Source organism: Tenrec ecaudatus, chromosome 8 (assembly GCF_050624435.1).
Source record: "Tenrec ecaudatus isolate mTenEca1 chromosome 8, mTenEca1.hap1, whole genome shotgun sequence".
Taxonomy (NCBI): domain Eukaryota; kingdom Metazoa; phylum Chordata; class Mammalia; order Afrosoricida; family Tenrecidae; genus Tenrec; species Tenrec ecaudatus.
The window spans coordinates 97,844,204-97,861,896 of NC_134537.1; the positions used below are offsets into that span (position 1 = coordinate 97,844,204).

A 17,693-nucleotide genomic window follows, 5' to 3' on the forward strand; every position below is an offset into this window, starting at 1 on the left:
ACCTCAATTGAAAACAAAACAGAAAATAATATAAATTGGAACAAATAATAAGGTGTTACATTTAACCTAATGATATCAGCTTTTATCCATTTTCAATACGCGCTGTCTTATAGCTAGGCTATTTATAGCTCTGGTCAATAAAAGGGAATTCTCTGGAGTCTTAATCCATGTGGGGTCTCGGCAAATGGATTATCCGTGTTCACTGTCATCCATAGCTTTCTGTAAACCAAATTGCTCAAGACTTAAGCTTTAATAGTATTCCTTCCTCCGATCTTGGATTTTATTATATATAATCCTTGGATCACACAGCTTCTTTGATTCTTCTGTGGCGACTTAACTTTTGCCTCACTTGGATGTCTACTTGTTTTAAAACAAGTCTTTAAGACCTCAACACTATTCTCTTTGATGGCCTACACAGTCCGTTTTCTTTACCACACTTTGCTATAGCACCCATACCTTCTGTGGGTTTTTTGTTTGTTTGTTTGTTTATTTGGGTGAGGGCAAGTATCAAGTGGGGCCACGTCAGAAGTATTGATTGTCCTTAGATTAGAATTTACAATTAAGTACAAGCTAACAAATCCATTCAAATATTTATACTTAATATATGCTCCTAGTCCACTATAAATATATCATTATAATTTTATTGGTGAATATGATAAATCTTCCTCCTGTGGCATATGGGAATTCTATTGACAAAACAAAGAAACAAAATCAAACTCCTTGTCATCAGGTTGATTCTGACTCATAGCGATCCAAAAGGACAGGTAGAACTGCCCCTGTGAGCTTCTGGGGGAGCAGAAACACTCATCTTTCTGTGGAGGAGTGACTGGTAGTTTTACACTGTTGACCCTGCAGTTCGCAGCCTAACACACAAGCACTGTGCCACTAGGCTTCCTTGTCAACTGATAATAGCACTAAATTAGCTAGTGGTATGGAATTTAAAATACTACTTAGAAAAAACTCAAACATACATGTGTAGGGAAGTTTTTTAAACAAAATTCAAGGATTGTTGACTTGTACAGATTGAGAACTCCCGTGTTGTCAGACAGCACAGTTCCACTTTCACCCCAGATCAACAGAAACTCCTAAAAGGGTGCTCAATGAACCTCAATGGAAGTGCAAATGCAGACGTGTGGAGATGATCCCCATTACACAGATGATGGTTTCACTTCTGCTGGCGGTAAAACACAGAGAATGCCTCACACTACATACGGTAGAGACTTCCAGTGGGAGAAGGTGCCTTGTATGTTCTCACTCAGGCGCTTTTGACCACTTTTCTATCCAGCTCTTGGTGCCCCAGATCATGTGTTACAGACCAGCAGTCTGCTTTGGTTTGTTTGTTTTGTTCTTTCAAGCTGCAAACATCTGTGTAGGCCACACCCGAAGGATCTGGGTTGGAAACCCTACTAATGGAACCAGAGTGTATCTGAAGCACCCTCCTAGAAGATTAAAGGAGCTGCATTCATACCTTGGACTTGAGGATGAAATGCCCGTGTGTGTAAAGAACAGATGGCTATGACTCAAAGGTTATGGAGTGGGAAGCTTTGCAGGGCCCAATAATTGACATCCTAAAATTACCTTATATTTGCTATTGTCATACTATGTTTTGCTTTATTATGACATGCCTTAGTCCAACAGGCATACATCTACCTTAGAAAATGAGTTTTATGGAAAATGTTTCCCTACCCACACTCCAGGGTTTTTGACGGCTGTGTTGTTGTGGGTTTGTTTTTTGGGGGGAGGCGTGGCGGGGATAGTTGATATCCAGGCTCTTTTTTCAAGGACCCGGATGATGAGAAGCACCAGCCTTGGCTGACTGAACATGCGCGTGAAGCATGTGCTCCTTTCACCGCAGAACTCACCTCCTTTCCCAGTACATCTGAATCCTTTCAGCAGGATTCTTTTTGAATGGTCGAATTTCATAAAACGTGGACCTTGCAAAGCAACGTTCTATTTGCATGTGTTCTGCCTTCACATTTTTCATCTGTTCATATCCTCAAGGCCGTCAGGAGAGGTGCTCGCCTCACTGAAGGTAGGGGGACGGGCAGCCTGGGAAGGAGTGTGGCCTCCAAACCATGGAAAGTTGCAGCAGAGTCTGACCACTTCCCTTCCAGGTGATGAGTTGTCCCATCTTCCAGTCTTGGTCTCTGTGCCTTGCCTCCTCCTTGAGCTCCTCAGGAAATGTGCTTTACTTTGGGAAAGAAGCCCACTCATCCGAGGAAAGCTCCAGGGCTGTGGGTTTTCTATTTTGTTTGCTTTGTCTGCTGTCACCCTGACTTTAACCTAGTGCAGTTGTGCTACAGCTTTTTCAGGACGCTGCCCTTGAACCCTCCTTCAACTTTAGATTATTAGGTGGGTTCTGCTAGCAGACCCTCTCCTTTTTTCATGAGCTACAACCCTTATTGGGGGTTAACCAGGTAACTGTCCAAACGCCTCTGCAAATTAAAGAAGAAAATCAATAATAAAACACCTCACTGCCGTCTAGTTGATTCCGACTCAGGCGTCTTCTCCACCCCAGAAGCAGCAGACATGCTTTACAATGGGGGGCGTGCATGTGAACATCATCCTCTGAAATTACCAGGCTGCTCTAAATTTTCCTTTTTTCTTACACTCTTTGGCTTATTTTAGCTGGCTTCTGGAAGAGGTATAATTAGATATCTATGATAAAATACGACGACGACAGAGGCTTATCTAGGAGATCAGAGATGAATGTTTTTGAATGTACTTGAGATAGCACCTCTCAGCCAGCCTCACAACTGTGATTCAAGGGTGAAATGAGAGGAGAAATGTGCAAGGACTTTGAAGGCTGTTTAGAGAATTATGCAAATCCAGAGTTGCTTTGCTCGCTCTCTATTCTTTGAGACCCGAAACCACTAGTCTTTTTGGAGGCTGATTTTGGTGGTGATATTCTTTTGTTAAGGAATATGTGATAATGGCAAATTGTTATTTAGGGGAAGCACAAAGCCATCCCGTGTCTTCACAGCAGACATCTGAAATTGAGGTTTGTCTCCTCATTGTCCCCCTAAAGAGAAGGCTGGCCTGGATTTCCACCTTAGACTATTTCTTCTGAGTGCCAGGAGCTTGTTTCAGCAGAGGACAATAACCTGCAGATAGGTCTGCCCCTGTACAATGCTCAGCAGCTGGGGGCAAAGACTTTAATTAAAATGGGAAAGTTGGTAATTTTTGGCCTATCTGCGAAGCTTAACATTGATGCAGTTTGAATGAAAGTAAGAACTCTGCTTAAAATGCAAATATTAATGCAACAAATAGCCTGGAATTAACTGTTTCTCTGTGCAATTCAAAGAGATTATGATTTTTCTTCATATCTTTCCTCTTAAAGAAGTGGGTGTTTTGTCCCTCCTGGGACTCTGTCATGGATCCATTTAACATATGGGGTAGTTAGAATTCCTTTGATTTGGATGTTTTGCCTTATGATGGTTTTCAAAGTAATGTGAACTGTTTATATTAAGAGACCTTTGACAGTGTAATAAGATTTCCTGTTGTTGGAGTTTACTTGTTTCTTAAATTCAGATGTGAACAAACTCCTCAGGACCTAGACAGCATTTTTCTCCATGCTCAGTCTGCTCATACCCAGAAAATGAAAATGATCCGCTGATGAAAACTACACATATCTGTGATGAGATTGTTATGTGTCCAAATAAAGTTTTCCATTTTAACGTACACATATTGCGGCACAAGTATTCCTCTTGAGTTAAGTGGACACATATAATTTTCAATTACTGCCATGAAAAAGTGTGCCTTTCCATTGTTGATCAGAAATTAGCAAGAGTAGATGGAAATGTGGTCAATTATACCAATATGTATTAAAAGCTTTCCAGACCAGTGATGCTCTCTACTAATTACAATAATTGTTGATAAAAAGTGTACTTAAGATGGAACTACAATGCCTGGAACCTTGCAAAATTATTATTATTTTTGCATTTGTTATATAATTAGAATATTAAAGTCATCCATGTTTCCTCTATCTTGTATTTCTTTCTCTTGTTTTTTTGTTATTTTTGTCTCCTTTTTTCCACCCACTTTTTATTGGTATAGTTATACATTTTTACATCATTGCAATCGTGGTATCAATGCAATTTGAGGTGGACTTAGCATGCTTATTTTGCATGATGCAGAACATAAAGTTTGCACTTTCTAAGACTTCCAGAGATCCTCACATGCCCTCCTACTGCCCAGCATGTCGCTCTCTCCCTTTTCCTTTCTTTCTTTTTGGTCCCAATTTAATAAATCCAGCAATGGGTATCTTTGCCCTGGTTTTACTTTAAATTTTGTGTGAAGTATTTATTTTTATTAGAATAAAATCAAAGAGGCAGGATTGACAGGTTGAATTTCAAGACATTTCTCATAGAGAGGGAAGCTAGCTGAAAGAAGAAACAGAAAGGTGTGTGAGCATGGAAGGATGGAGAGGACTCACTAGCACGTCCTGCACCAGACCAACACTCTAACGGTGAAGGTCAGAAGTCTGGCGGGAGGGCAGACTGACAGCCCCCAGGGATAGACTTCTTCTAAACACTGCTTTGTCTACCAGAGGCACTGTTTCTTATGGCTGTCATATCAAAGTGCCACAAGTTGGGAAACTTCAAAGGATCGAATACCTCGCTTTCTCTCACAGTTCGGGGTGGGGGCGGCGGGGAGAGGCTCGGACACCAAAGCCCAGATGTTTGCAGGGTTATGCTCTCACTGAAGGCTCTAGATGAGGGATCCACCTGGCTTCCTCTAGCATCTGATGGTCTCGCAATCACTCCTTGGCTAGAAACAGGATAATGCAAGGTTGTCTTTTTCTCTTGGTCTCTGTGCCTCTTCTCATCAGGGCAATAGTTATGTTAGACTAGAACTCAACCTATCAGAACCTACCCTCATAGTTAACTGATTGTGTCTGCAAGGATCCCATTCCCAGTGAAGGTCGCATTCATATATGTCTGGAATTCAACCCCTATTACTCAGAGCATCTTTTGGAAGCGGCTTTGGGTTTGCGTCACACTCACTGAGAATGCGATCCCACATTCTTCCCGTGAGAAGATGATTCTGCAGGTGTTTCTTCCTGCCTAACATCACGATTAGCATGGTGGTTGGGGCAGGATCTGGGTCCAGCCCAGGCAAGCTGGAGAAGGCAGGTGGAGCCATTCAAGTTCATCATTGACTGTTTCCCTTTTCCATCCTTCCAGAATGAGGGGGTATTTCTTACTGCTTGTTTCTCTTTGACCAACCCCTTGGTCAAGGGCACCAAGTGTAACGCAGGTAGTCATTCTTCCATCCAATATGAAGGCTGGGAAATCTTTTTTCACTAATGCTGTCACAGGTGAGCTTGTCATTTATCTCCCCTTTCTTTTCAGCTAATGGGTTCTTACTTGTTTTCTTCCACTGTAATTAAATAACGCACTCAGTCCCTATTTTCTGAACGGAATGGTTTTTTTTAAGAAAGAAATATATTTTAGAAAAATAAGACATCGCAAACAAAATGAAAATCACAGCCACAAGAAAAACAGCATTATGGATTTCTCTGTTTTTTCCTTTTTTTTATTTGCAAACCCAAGACTTGGAGGAGATCCATGATGTAGGGTCCTAAAGTAAGAAATTTTCTTACAGTAACAAATGCAAAACTGAAAACCCACTTGAACCACATTTGAATTCACACTGTAACAGTTTGCCTTTCCACCAATTACCAGTCTGTCTGAGCCTTTTCATGTACATGGGCTCTGTGTCCTCAGTGTGTGTCTTTCAGGTTTTTAAATGTTAGATTTTTTTGCTTTTGACTACAGGAGTACTCCTGATATCATGACTACCCTCTAACCTCCAAACCGAAACAACAAACAACGGCTGTAGGTGTGTGTATAAATGTTGATAATCAGCATAAAATGTATTTTCAAAAAGAAAGTTGGCCCCTAGGAATTTTGCTCTGAGATCCCCTTTAAACTCTGCATTGCATTGGCTCATGAAATGAACAAAGTCACCTGTAAGTAGCGCACTCCTTTAAAGCCATTATCTGTGTGGCACTGATGGGTCAATGTTGTCCTAAAGCAAAGGAGAGGAGTGAAGAGAGCAGCGAGATTAGATAAAAGGAACTGCGACCGCCAGGATGGCAATCATCAGGCTGTTGACCCATTGTGAAAAGTACAACCAATTTCACTGGACTCTATATAGAAACTATATATATATGTATATATATATATACATGCATACACACACATATATACATACACAGAGATATACATATGTATATGTACATAAATTGCTGAAAGGGAACATAATTTGCTGTTTAAAAGACACTAACTTATTATAAGGCAAAATGAAAAAGCAATGACTTCAAAATGGAGTGAGTTGTTATGTATACATCGTTCAAACTGTGTTGATGTTAAAAATATACAAAAGCAGTTTGTATTGCATCATTCCAGAATTGATGCTGAATTCTTCTGCCCTCTGCTGAAATCCTCTGACATAGAAGCTGCTCCATCCCCTGTCCTATCAGTCTTCTAGGGAAGAACTTCAACCGTGAGGGGCTGTCAAGTCAGCTCTGACTCCCATCTACCTGATCTGTAACCAAAGGATGCACTGCCTGGTCCTGTGCTGGCCACATCCTGTTGCCGTGTTTGGGACCAGGGTCGCAGCTGCTGTGTCAGTCTGTCTCAGTGGGGGACTCCTTCTTTTGCATTGACCTTCTACTGTAGGAAGCATGATGTCCTTTTCCAGGGACTCCTGAGTCGGCTCTGAGAGCTATCCTATGTACAATAGAAGAAAACGCTGCCGTGTCCTGCACCTTCCTCACAATAGTTGTGTGTGAACCCAAGAGTGCAGTCACTCTGGCCCTCAATCCCATTGAGGGCCCTCCTTCTCACGACTTTCTGCTTCACGAATCGGGACATAATTCCATAGGGAACTGATTCCTTGTGGTAACGTGTCCCCCAAACAGGAAACAAGGGCTTGCTCCAAGACACATTTGTTAGTTCTTTTGATAGTCCCTGGCACATTTAATATTCTTTGCCATTTCACAACTCAGAGGTATCGATTCTTCTTCCGTCTTCCTTGTTCATGGACTACCTTTCTTGAGCTGCTGAAAATACCAAGGCTTGGATCAGATGCATATTAGTCATCAAAATGATGTTGGAATTACATTTTGGTCTTTAACATTTTTTTTAATGTGCAGCAGATTTGCCCAAGTGCGATATGTCATTTGATTTCCATGAGCATGGATTGTGGATCCAAATAATATGAAATTCTAACAACTTCAATGTGATTATGAATTGGGTCAAAATCCCCAGGTTTGCCATGCAGGCTCACCGGGAGTCAGCATGGACTCAATTTCACTGAGTTTTATTTTTCGTGGTCCAGTTGTGAGAATTCTTGTTTCCTCATGTTGAAGTGTAATCTATGCAGAAGGCTACAGTCTTTGATTTCAACAAGTGCTTCAAGTCCTCTTGACTTTCAGCAAGGTGAGCTTTGTCATCTGCAAATTGCAGGTTGCTAATGAGCCTTTCTCTAAAGCTGACGCCACATTGTCCTTCAGATAGTCTGGATTATCAGATTATTTATTTAGGTTGAATAAATATTTCGAAAGGATGCGACGTTAATGCATATTCCACAGTGCAATTATTAACCGGTTTGTAGGTGCTTTTTCTCACGTTGCTGTTAAGTACCACAGATTCCGCTCCAGCCCCTAGCAGCCATCTGCACAACAGAGCGAAACACGGCACCACCCTGCACCAGCCTCCCAACTGCTCTGACGCCCGAGTTCATTATTGCAGCCACGGTGCCAACCTTGTTTTCTAGGGCCTTCCTCCTTTCCCGCCTCTCCACTTTAACAAACATGACACCCTTCTCCAGGGACTGGTCTCTCCTGATATGTCCAAAGAATGTAAGATGAAGTCCTGCAATCTTTCCCTCTAAGCAGCCCTCTGGCCTTACTTCTTCCAAGACAGATGGGTTTGTCGCTTTCAAAGTCCGTGGTACGTTCACTATCCTTCTCCAGCGCCACACTTCAAACGCGTCAATTCCTCTACGGTCTTCCTTATTCAATGTCCCAATTTCACATGCGTATGTTGCCATGGAGAATGCCATGGCTTGGGTGAGGAGCACCTTAGTCCTCAAAGGACCCCTAAAGGGGTCTTGTGCAGCAGATTTACCGAATGCAGTACATCTCTTGATCTCTTGATGGCTGCCTTCTTGAGCATTGATTATGGGTCCAAGTAAGAAAAAATCCTAGTCCATTTAAACTTTTCTCCATTTATCATGATGTTAACTGTTGGTCAAAGTTGTGAGGATTTTGGTCTTCCTTACCTTGAGTTGTAATCCACACTGAAGGCTGAAATCCTTGGTCTTCATCATCAAGTGCTCTAAGTCCTCCTCATGTTCAGTAAGCAAGGTTGTGCATCTGCATTCCTTGGCTTGTTAAAAGTCCTTCCAACTCTGGTTCCACAATCTTCTTCACATAAGCCAGCTTTGCTGATGATTTTCTCACCATACAGCGTGAACAAGTATGGTGAGAGGCTATCACCCTGACACACGCCTATCCTTTAAACCTTTACACCATGCAGTAGTCCCTTATTCTGTTTGCACAACTGCCTTTTGATCCATGTACAAGTTCTCCAAGAGCACAATGATATGTTCTGGAATTTCCTTCCTCTCAAGGTTATCCTCAGTTTATTATGGTCCATCTAATCGAATGCCTCGGCATAGGCAATAAAGCACAAGTAAACTCTGCTTAGAGTCAAGATTCATCTGACATCAACAATGGTACCCCTTGTTCCATGTCCTCTTGTGAATCTGGCATGGATTTCTGGCAGCCCCCTATCAATTAATGCATTGCTGCAATCCTTATCGGGTGATCGTAAGCAAAATATTTCACTTATGTGTGACATCATTCCATAGTGTGGGCATTCTGTTGGTTTACCTTTCTTTGGAATGCCCACCAGTATGACTCTCTTACAATCAGTTGGCCAGGCAGCTGCCTTCCAAACTTCCTGGCATGGTTGAATGAGTGCTTCCGGTGCTTCTTCATCTCTGAAACATTCAGTGGGTGTTCCATCAACTCCTGGAGCCTTGCTTTTAAGCTAATGCATTCTGTGCTGTTTGAACTTCTTCCTTCAGCTCCATTGCTTCTTGCTGATAGGCTACCTCCTGAAATGATGGAATGTCAACTAGTTTAGTGCAGTGACTCTGTGTATTCCTTCCATCTTCTCTGGATGCTTCCGGCATCATTCAATATTTTGTCTCTTGGATCTCATCTTAAGTACCTACAAAACTGCATGCAGGGCTTAGCTGCTGGTACTATATTACACCTTGTTCCCTTGCTAGCCATAGGTTTTCACTGATTGATTATTTTTAGATGTCGATCACTGGGTTCTTATCTCCAGAAAGTCTTAAACTGGAGGCTCCACCGAAGCCTGTATATAATGGGTGACCTTATTGTTATTTGAAATACCGGTGGCAAAACTTCCGGCATCATAGCAATATGCAAACTACCCCAGGATACTAAAATGATAGGTGAGAGACTCCAGATAACCCTTGATTAAAATTCACAAGTGTTGGCAATGTGCTTCCAAACCACACTTGAGTGTTTTTACACATCTGTAATCTTTTTCAAGTTCTATTAGCACTTTTAAACCCATTTAAAGGCCTTCGATGCATTCACACAGTGTTTGAAAGCATGGTCCTCTTGCTTTGGGCACAAAGAGAAAATAGCAGATGCATAAGGAGAGCCAGCCAGCCAAGATTAATGTATCCTGTGCAGAAGACATAAACTTATTTTACCTTTCTGCATAATTCATAAAGATAAACTATATTGGAGATTTGACAAATACTCAAGTACGACTAATAGTAAAATGGAACTGTGAAGAAGGAAATGGTCTTTGTAGAGAAAGGATAAAAAGGATTGGGATTTGGTGGGAACTGACTCCGAAGAAATGGCATCATAGAGACCAGTTTAGAGTTAGGAAGTGGTACTGTCAGTAGTAAGACGTGTCTGGCAATGTGCAGATTGTCGTTTTTCATATGCATTATCTTACTTTATCCTCATGGGAGTCCTGATTCCAAGTAGTGTATTCATTTGCATATAGGGAGACTGAGACCTTAAGCAGATTAGCTACATGACTTGCCAAATGTTCGCCAGCTGGAAGCAGAGACCCTGGAGTAGAAATCTGAATGCCGACTACTGTCATTGTGTTCACGGCGCTGCCTTCTAACGCACGGTGATAGAAACTGCAACACGGAGATGCAGTCTTTTTTGGTGGCGCTGAAAGTTGACCAGGTCCAGCTGAGGAAAGGAGTGGAAGAAAGATACGACTAAGAATCAGTTACCCCATGAGAGACGTGGAAGGATGGAGTAGGGGACGCTCAGGGCAGTCAGAAGTCTAGACTGCTGCCAATCCTGCAGGAGCTGGACTTCATTTGAGTACCCTGTTTCCCCGAAAGTAAGACATCCCCTGAAAATAAGACTTACTTACAGTTTTGCCTCTGGCTGAAATATAAGGCACCCCCGAAAATAAGACATCCCCCAAAATAAAGCCCCCCATAGCTACCGTAAGCCTGGATGCTGGACTGTAGTGGCGGGCACCATAACATAGCTCACTGTTGGCAACAGCGCAGCCAGAGCAGACAGGAAGTGCGAGGTCTCTTTTAATAAAATAATAAACAATAAATGTGTACCGTATTCTTCTTCATGGAAAAATAAGACATCTCCTGAAAATAAGACCTAGCACAACTATGGGAGAAAAAAATTAATATAAGATACTGTCTTATTTTGAGGGAAGCAGGTTATCTGCCTGTTTTCCCCTTTGATTGCTATCCATATTTGCATATGCTATCTTTTTCTTGCTCATGATACAGGACCTAAGGGAATTCTTTTGGATAATGTATCAATGAGGATGTTGTGCAGGAGAACCAGAGAAAAAGGCATTGCTTGGGAGTGGGATGTGTGCCAGGTTCCCAGAGAGCTGTTGTCCCCAGATCCTAAGGGCCGAGCGTGCAGCAGAAGTGCAAGAGAAGACAGGGATCCACCTACTCCTTCACCATAGTTCATCTTTAATATTATTCTATTCACCTGTTGTTAAAATTAGGACAATTAAATGCACTGTCCACTTTAGACTTAAATATCTGAATGCAAAACAAATTACCTGAACACTTACTCTTTTTAATTAACTACGTTCTCTAATCCTGAATTTGCATGGGCTTTGTGACCTTGAACAAATCTGGTACACTATCTGAAACGTCACCCTACTTAACTCACAGAAATGACTGCATCACAATGTATGCAAGCGTATTCTCCACCTGTATGTGTTTGTTGCCTGTGCATATTCTGTTTGGTGAAATCCCTGCTCAGATCCTCAGCCCGTGTTTGTTTGGGTTGTTTAACAGCAGGATTTGTCTCTTTATGTCATTAGTCATCTTTCTTGCTGTTAGGTGCTTTGAATTGGTTCTGACTCATAGTGACCCTATGTACAACAGAACAGAGCACTGCCCAGCCCTGCACCATCCTCCCAGTCATTCTGTTTGAGACCGTCTTTGCAGCCACTGTGTCCATCTCTCTCACTAAGGGTCTTTCTGTTTGTCACACACCCTGTATTTTATCCAGCATGTCGTCCTTCTCTAGAGACTGCTGTCTCCTGATAACATGCTGAAAGCTTGTGAGACAAAATCTCACCATCTTTGCTTCAAAGGGACAACTTATCTCTACTTCTTCCAAGACATACTTACCGTATATACTCACGTATAAGTCGAGTTTTGCAGCACATTTTTAATGCAGTTTTTGTGGTAAAATTAGGTGCCTCAGCTGATAATCAGGTCGGCTTACACTCGAGTATATATTGTATTTTTTTCCCCTGGAAGTTCAAGGTGCTTTCAGTATTCTTGCCAGCATTTATTCAGTATTCCTTATTTTCTATGAGGTGGTTGAAAGTCCCCCGGGCTTGGTTAAGTGCACCTTTTCCTTTAGGCTGACATCCTTTCTTCTGTAACACTTGAAACAAAACTTTCACAACGCATGTTCCCGATGCAATATGTTGTTTGATTTCTTGACTGGTGCTACCATGACTATTGATTGTGGATCCAAGTAAAATGAAAACCATACCAATTTAAATCTTGTCTTGCTTTATTTTCTTGTTATTTATTGGTCCATTGTGAGAATTTTTGTCACCTGGGAAATGAAAATCAAGACCACCATGAGATACCACGGCATCCCCACAAGGATGGCTAAAGTACAGCAAACCAACCAACGAAAACAAAGAGAAAGTAAATGTTGTTGAGAATGTGGAGAAATTGATATTCTCAACCACTGCCACTGGGACTACAGAGCAGTACGTTCCTCGTAAAGTTAAAACAGGAGGACCCTACCGTTCAGCAACTCATTCTTACTTCCCTTTCAAACCCACTTGACTTGCGAGCCACAGTGTAGCCAGACACCCGTACACCAATGTTTATTGTAACACTATTCACAAAGGGTGAGCACAATGCAAATTGCCCATCCATGGATGGATGGATAAATCAAATGTGGTATATATTTGTACATACAATGTAGGATTGAAGTGAAGTTCTATTATGGGTTAGGGCATGGATCATGCCGAGTGAAGTAAATCAATCATCAAAGGACATGTGTGATCTCATGAATATGTCTACAGTGGGCAAAGGTATACAGACTAGACTGGAACAGTGGTTATCTGGGGCTGGAGTCTACGAGAGTCATTGTTTGGTAGCAGTGAGTTTCTGTCTATGATGACAGTCACACATCAGGATGGCTAGAACTGCTGGCACCAAATATCATATTTGAAAATGTTAAACTGGAGAGTGTTGAATTATATCTATTTCATCAGCAGTGACAATGAGAAAGAGTTGAAAGCAAAGTGTTTTCCAATGAAAGACTTTGCATTTGCATCACTGGTTATTTCAAAGGACTTGGAAGGTTTTCTTTTTACAGTAACTGCTTCTGCTTTTCCTCCAGAGTCGAAAACATGCCAGCAAAGTCCGACTCTATTACATGCTTCACCCCAGGGATGGAGGGTGTCCCGCCAAGAGGCTCCGGTCAGAAAACGTGAGTAGCCAGCACCATGTGGCATCCTTCGACTGGTTATTCTGCTGAACTGCTAATAACGTTGCAGGTTCGGAATTGTAGTCATGCTCAAGGTCATGGTAAAGCTGAGTCTAAATAGAGGTTTGCCCTCTATTTGCAACACATCGGACTGGATGAGAAGAGTATTTGCTCGGGGTTAGAAGGCAGCAAGGGACAGGAAAGAAGAGAGATGGGAAATGGTAAACACAGGAAGTGGGAAGAGCGCTGCTCCACTGTGAGGAGGACTGCAATCAATGTCACAAAGCAGAATGCTCATGAATTATTGAATGGAAGACCAATGTGCTGTGCAAACTTTCACCCAAATCACAGCACAAGGTGAAAACAGAAGGCTAAAGCGATGGTGGGGGAATTACAGAAAATATTACAAGTAACCTCATCTTTTTGTTTGCCTTCCTGCCAGAACTGGGCAGTATAGCATTCCTGGGGGGTTCCAAGATGGGTCACCAGGAGATCGTGCGCAGAGGGGCTAGGAGGGAGAAAGGGCGGCGAAGAGACAGCAGCCCTTGGAAGACCAGGTGTTAAAAAGCAGGACCGAAGGGCTCCGTCCAATCTGTCAAAGCGATAACCTTTTTCCTTTTTAAGCTATTTCGTTTTCCTTTGGCAGGTAAACTAAAATACAGATTTGTTCATTGTTCATGAAAAGTGTACATGCTTTGTGAATACGGAGACTATTTGATCAGCGCCTCCTCCAGTGTAGGGATCTTTCGTCTGGAAGATGGTTGACAATTCGAAAGTTGCTTTGACGGTGTGGAGTCAGAGCAAAGGGTTGATTTCAGCCACACTACGGCAACAGCTGATAAAATATAGACTCCTTGCTCCCAGGAAGGGCTACTTTTCCTAGTGACAGGAATATTCATATCCAGAGGCTCTTCATGATAAACACTGTGGGTGAACAAAGGAATTCTTCGCCATTGGGTTTGACCGGGCTCCAGGCATGGGATTTATTCCCCATGCTCGCGCGCCTTGTGATTCTGCTTCCCTTCGTCTGCCACATAGATGCCCGTCTGCCTTTCTGATGAACAATGAGCACATGATCCCCATGAAATGTTACAAAACCCAGACTAGAGTATGTCTCACGGGGGAAAGAGAGTGTGAGGGGACTGCATGTGACTCAGGTAGTCACCTTCAGGGCTACTGTTTGTAAGGGATTCCCAGGTGTACCTCTTAGCATCACTAAAGGATCTGTGCGTCCAGACTCATCTGGAACACCCCATGAGCTTTCTTTCCTGCCTTGATGCAGCTGCCTAGAGCTTGTTGGAAGCAAACAATGTCATGAAAATGTTAACAAGATTTTGATCTGAGTCTGGTTCTGTGATTTAAGTGCTTTATGACCTTGGGGGAATCATCAATTATCCGTTTTCTCAACCAAACTATTCTCACTGCCACTGAGTTGAGCCAGACTCAGCAACGCTAGCAGCAGAGGAGAATTGCAGAATTGCCCCCCTTCGTGCTTACGAGACTTTAAATTCTTAAGGGAACGAAAGCCTCTTCTTCCTCATTGGAACTATTGGTGGATTCAGAACTGCTGGCCTCCTGCTGGGAGGCCCAAGGCATAGCCCACCACACCTTCAGGCTCCTGTTCTTGAAATGGCTCTAGTAATCACACATTCCCCTCTGGCCCTTTGCAAAGATTCCACGAGATGAGAGCTCTGAGGGTCACAGGTATGGGCCAGGCGCCGAGGACACTAATAAAGAGTCTGCACCTTCAAGCAAAGAGACGTCCAAGATGAGGGCATTCAGAAAGTTCAATGAAAATGCAATTAAAAGATAATGAAACATCCACTTGAACTTTTTGATGCCCTGTCCTTAGAGAGAGGTTACTTTTTGTCCTCTAAAACATAGCAATGATCTAACAATATCATTTCTGACTAACCTTTTGTACAAAGGACCATGAAAATGAAAGACTTCCTGAGTTGTGCGGGAAGAGCCAGTAGAGAAGATATCACTGAAGAGCTGGCATTTGAGTTGGGGTCTCCAGGGGTGGATGGATTTTTACCAGAGGGGAAAGTGGGCTAAAGGGGATGGGTGTCTATTGGTTGGGTATATTCATGTCAAGAAAATGTATTCGGATATAGGAAACTTGGCCCAAACCAGCGTTTATATAATCCAGGGTCCAGCGCTCCACTGATGTTTTCCAAGAAGTAAATGAATGGTCTTTTTTGTTGCTGGTCCTTGAAGTTATCTAATGATGGTGTCTCTAGCCATTTGGCCAACAGTTATGAACCATCTTATCCTAATGGTCATAAATAATAAGGTTCATGGCCACTCAATAATTAGCTACGTGTACACTAGAGAGCTGAGTGGTGCAAATGATATACAGGTGACTATTAACCTAAAGGCTGGTGGTTCAAATCCACCCAGTGCCATCAAGAAAGAAAAGGCTGGTTATTGTCTTTAAGAAAGATTACAGCCAAGAACATCCTATAGAACTAAATTCCACTTGGATTCGTGGGATCACTGTGAGTTGCAATCAACACTATGGCAATCGTTTTATCTGGTTTGGTTTTGGAGGGCTACCTGTGATGAGCAGAAAGGTACACTAGAGTACTACAAGTTGGAATTGTATTTGTAGGAACATTGGGATATGGTGGTCATGGCTGCTTGGGATAGACCTGTGATTCAGCCACTCAGATTTTGCTCCTGTAAGTAACCTTGGGGACAGGCTGGGAAAGGAAGCTCTTAGGGTTTTCAAAGCAGGGAAGGTTGAGAATACTAGGTTTTGAAAGTGTTTGGTTTTTGCATAATTATTAGGCATAGTATTTGAAAAAACAATAAGTGGAAAAAACCAATTTTGTTGAAAGAGTTGCTGCTCTTTATTAGACTGTGTGCATATTTGATGAGTAAATGTAAGAGTCCCATTAGGTCTTTTCATATATCGGTCAAGTGCACATCCTCTGCTCCTTCCAGGGTTCTCACAGTCTTTGTAGAGAGTTATTGGGGTCAGCCATCTCTTGTGCAGGCTAACGCACTTGTGTCTTGTAAAATGGGAAGGATGTTAATAATATCTCATGTACGCGTTTACCATAAGGTCCAACGGAAAACCCGAAAAATCAAGCCTTTTACCACAGTTGATTTTGACTCCTAGTGAGCTCCAGGGCAGAGAAGAATGGTCCCAGAGCATTTCTAAGACTTCAGTGTTCAGAAGCAGACTGCCACATATGTATCTCTTGGAGTGGCTGGTGGGCTCAACCTACTGACCTTATGGTCAACAGCTGATCTCATTAATCACTGTGCCATTAGAGACCCTAAGACCCCACGGAGCTAACTCATAATTGTTAAGCATTTTATTTTCAAAATACTTTCCTCTTCCGTTATTAATATGTGTGCTACCTCTATTCTTGACAGGATACAGAGCTTCCACGCACCTTTCTGTTCTTACAATCCCACACTTTAACACTCCTTACTACTGGAAGCTGTGCCAGATTTGCTTCCCACTGTTACCTGAGAGAAAATCATTTCCACCTGTGCCTAGGAAATTCAACAAACTAATGACTTCTGAAAGCAGAAAGCTTCCCTTGGTTTTGAATGCCCCAATTTGGTGGTGTTACTGGGGAAGCATTGAACTGCTAGCTACAAGGTGAGCACTTCACACCCACCAGCCACTCTGTGGGAGGAAGATCAGGTTGACGACAAAGCCTAGGAAGCCCTAGACAGGGTCATGATGAGTCATAATTAACTTGATGTTTTGCGCTTGGTATTTGGCTGTATCACATATGAGGAAGCACTGGGTGGTGTAAAGGATAAATGTGCTTTGACTATTTCTTGAAAGGTTGGTCGTTCAAGTTCACCTACCGGTGTCTTTGAAGAAAGGCCTGGATATCTAGTTATACAAAATCAGCCATTGAGAATGGTAAGGCACGTTCGACTGGTTCTACGCAGACACATGCATTTGCCTTTAAGTCAACTTCATGGCAACTCGTTTGGCTTTTGATTTTTAACTACACGTCAATCTTCTGGTGACCAAAAATAAAGACATAAGCAAAACAAGACAAAAAACAAACTCACTGCCATCAGTCAATTCTGACATTTGACCCTACTGTGTTGCTTACAATGGAAATGGCTGAGTACTAGCAGCACCCCAGATTCTCAGCCCTCAGGCGATGTGTGCTTGTGTTGTAGTGGGTCCTCAAGTCAATCCCAATTGCTGGTACCTCGGGTATCCAAGTAGTACCTCTTCACAAAAGCAAGCAGGTTTCACTTGTTTCCCAAGAATGAAGAACACACAGTGGGTTCATACTGCCAACTTTTTTGGTTAGCAGATGAGAGTTTAAGGACCCCACTGCCAGCATTTCTCCTGGGAGTGCAGAGAAATCCTAAATTCACTAGCAGACAAGGACAAAAGTCTATTCTTCCCAAGGTAGTTCCAAGTTATTATTCATTCATTCATTCATAACATAAATACATTTCCGTCTCCTATTTTGGCCTTTCTGTGATTTATTTTTATGGCTTTTGTGTTGCTCTTCACATGTTTTCCTCATTATAATCTTCATTTGGATTTTCTAGTTCTTCCCCTTCCTGATTCTTAGAGCAAGACATTTTCCCCTTGAGGCCACAGAGTAAAATTAAATGTGAAACAAATTGTCATAGTTGATTGGCCTTAGAGAAATCCTCAGTAATC

The 17,693-nt window shown here is 42.3% G+C and overlaps 1 protein-coding gene across 1 annotated transcript in view; it reads left to right on the forward strand.

Annotated features, from left to right (window-relative positions):
• The window catches only part of ZMAT4 (zinc finger matrin-type 4), a 501,960-nt gene that overhangs the window by 181,203 nt on the left and 303,064 nt on the right, over window positions 1-17,693 (forward strand). The window contains exon 3 of the mRNA XM_075555744.1: window positions 12,947-13,036. Within this exon, the coding sequence (XP_075411859.1) occupies window positions 12,947-13,036 (90 nt within the window). The remainder of the gene's footprint in view (window positions 1-12,946; window positions 13,037-17,693) is intronic.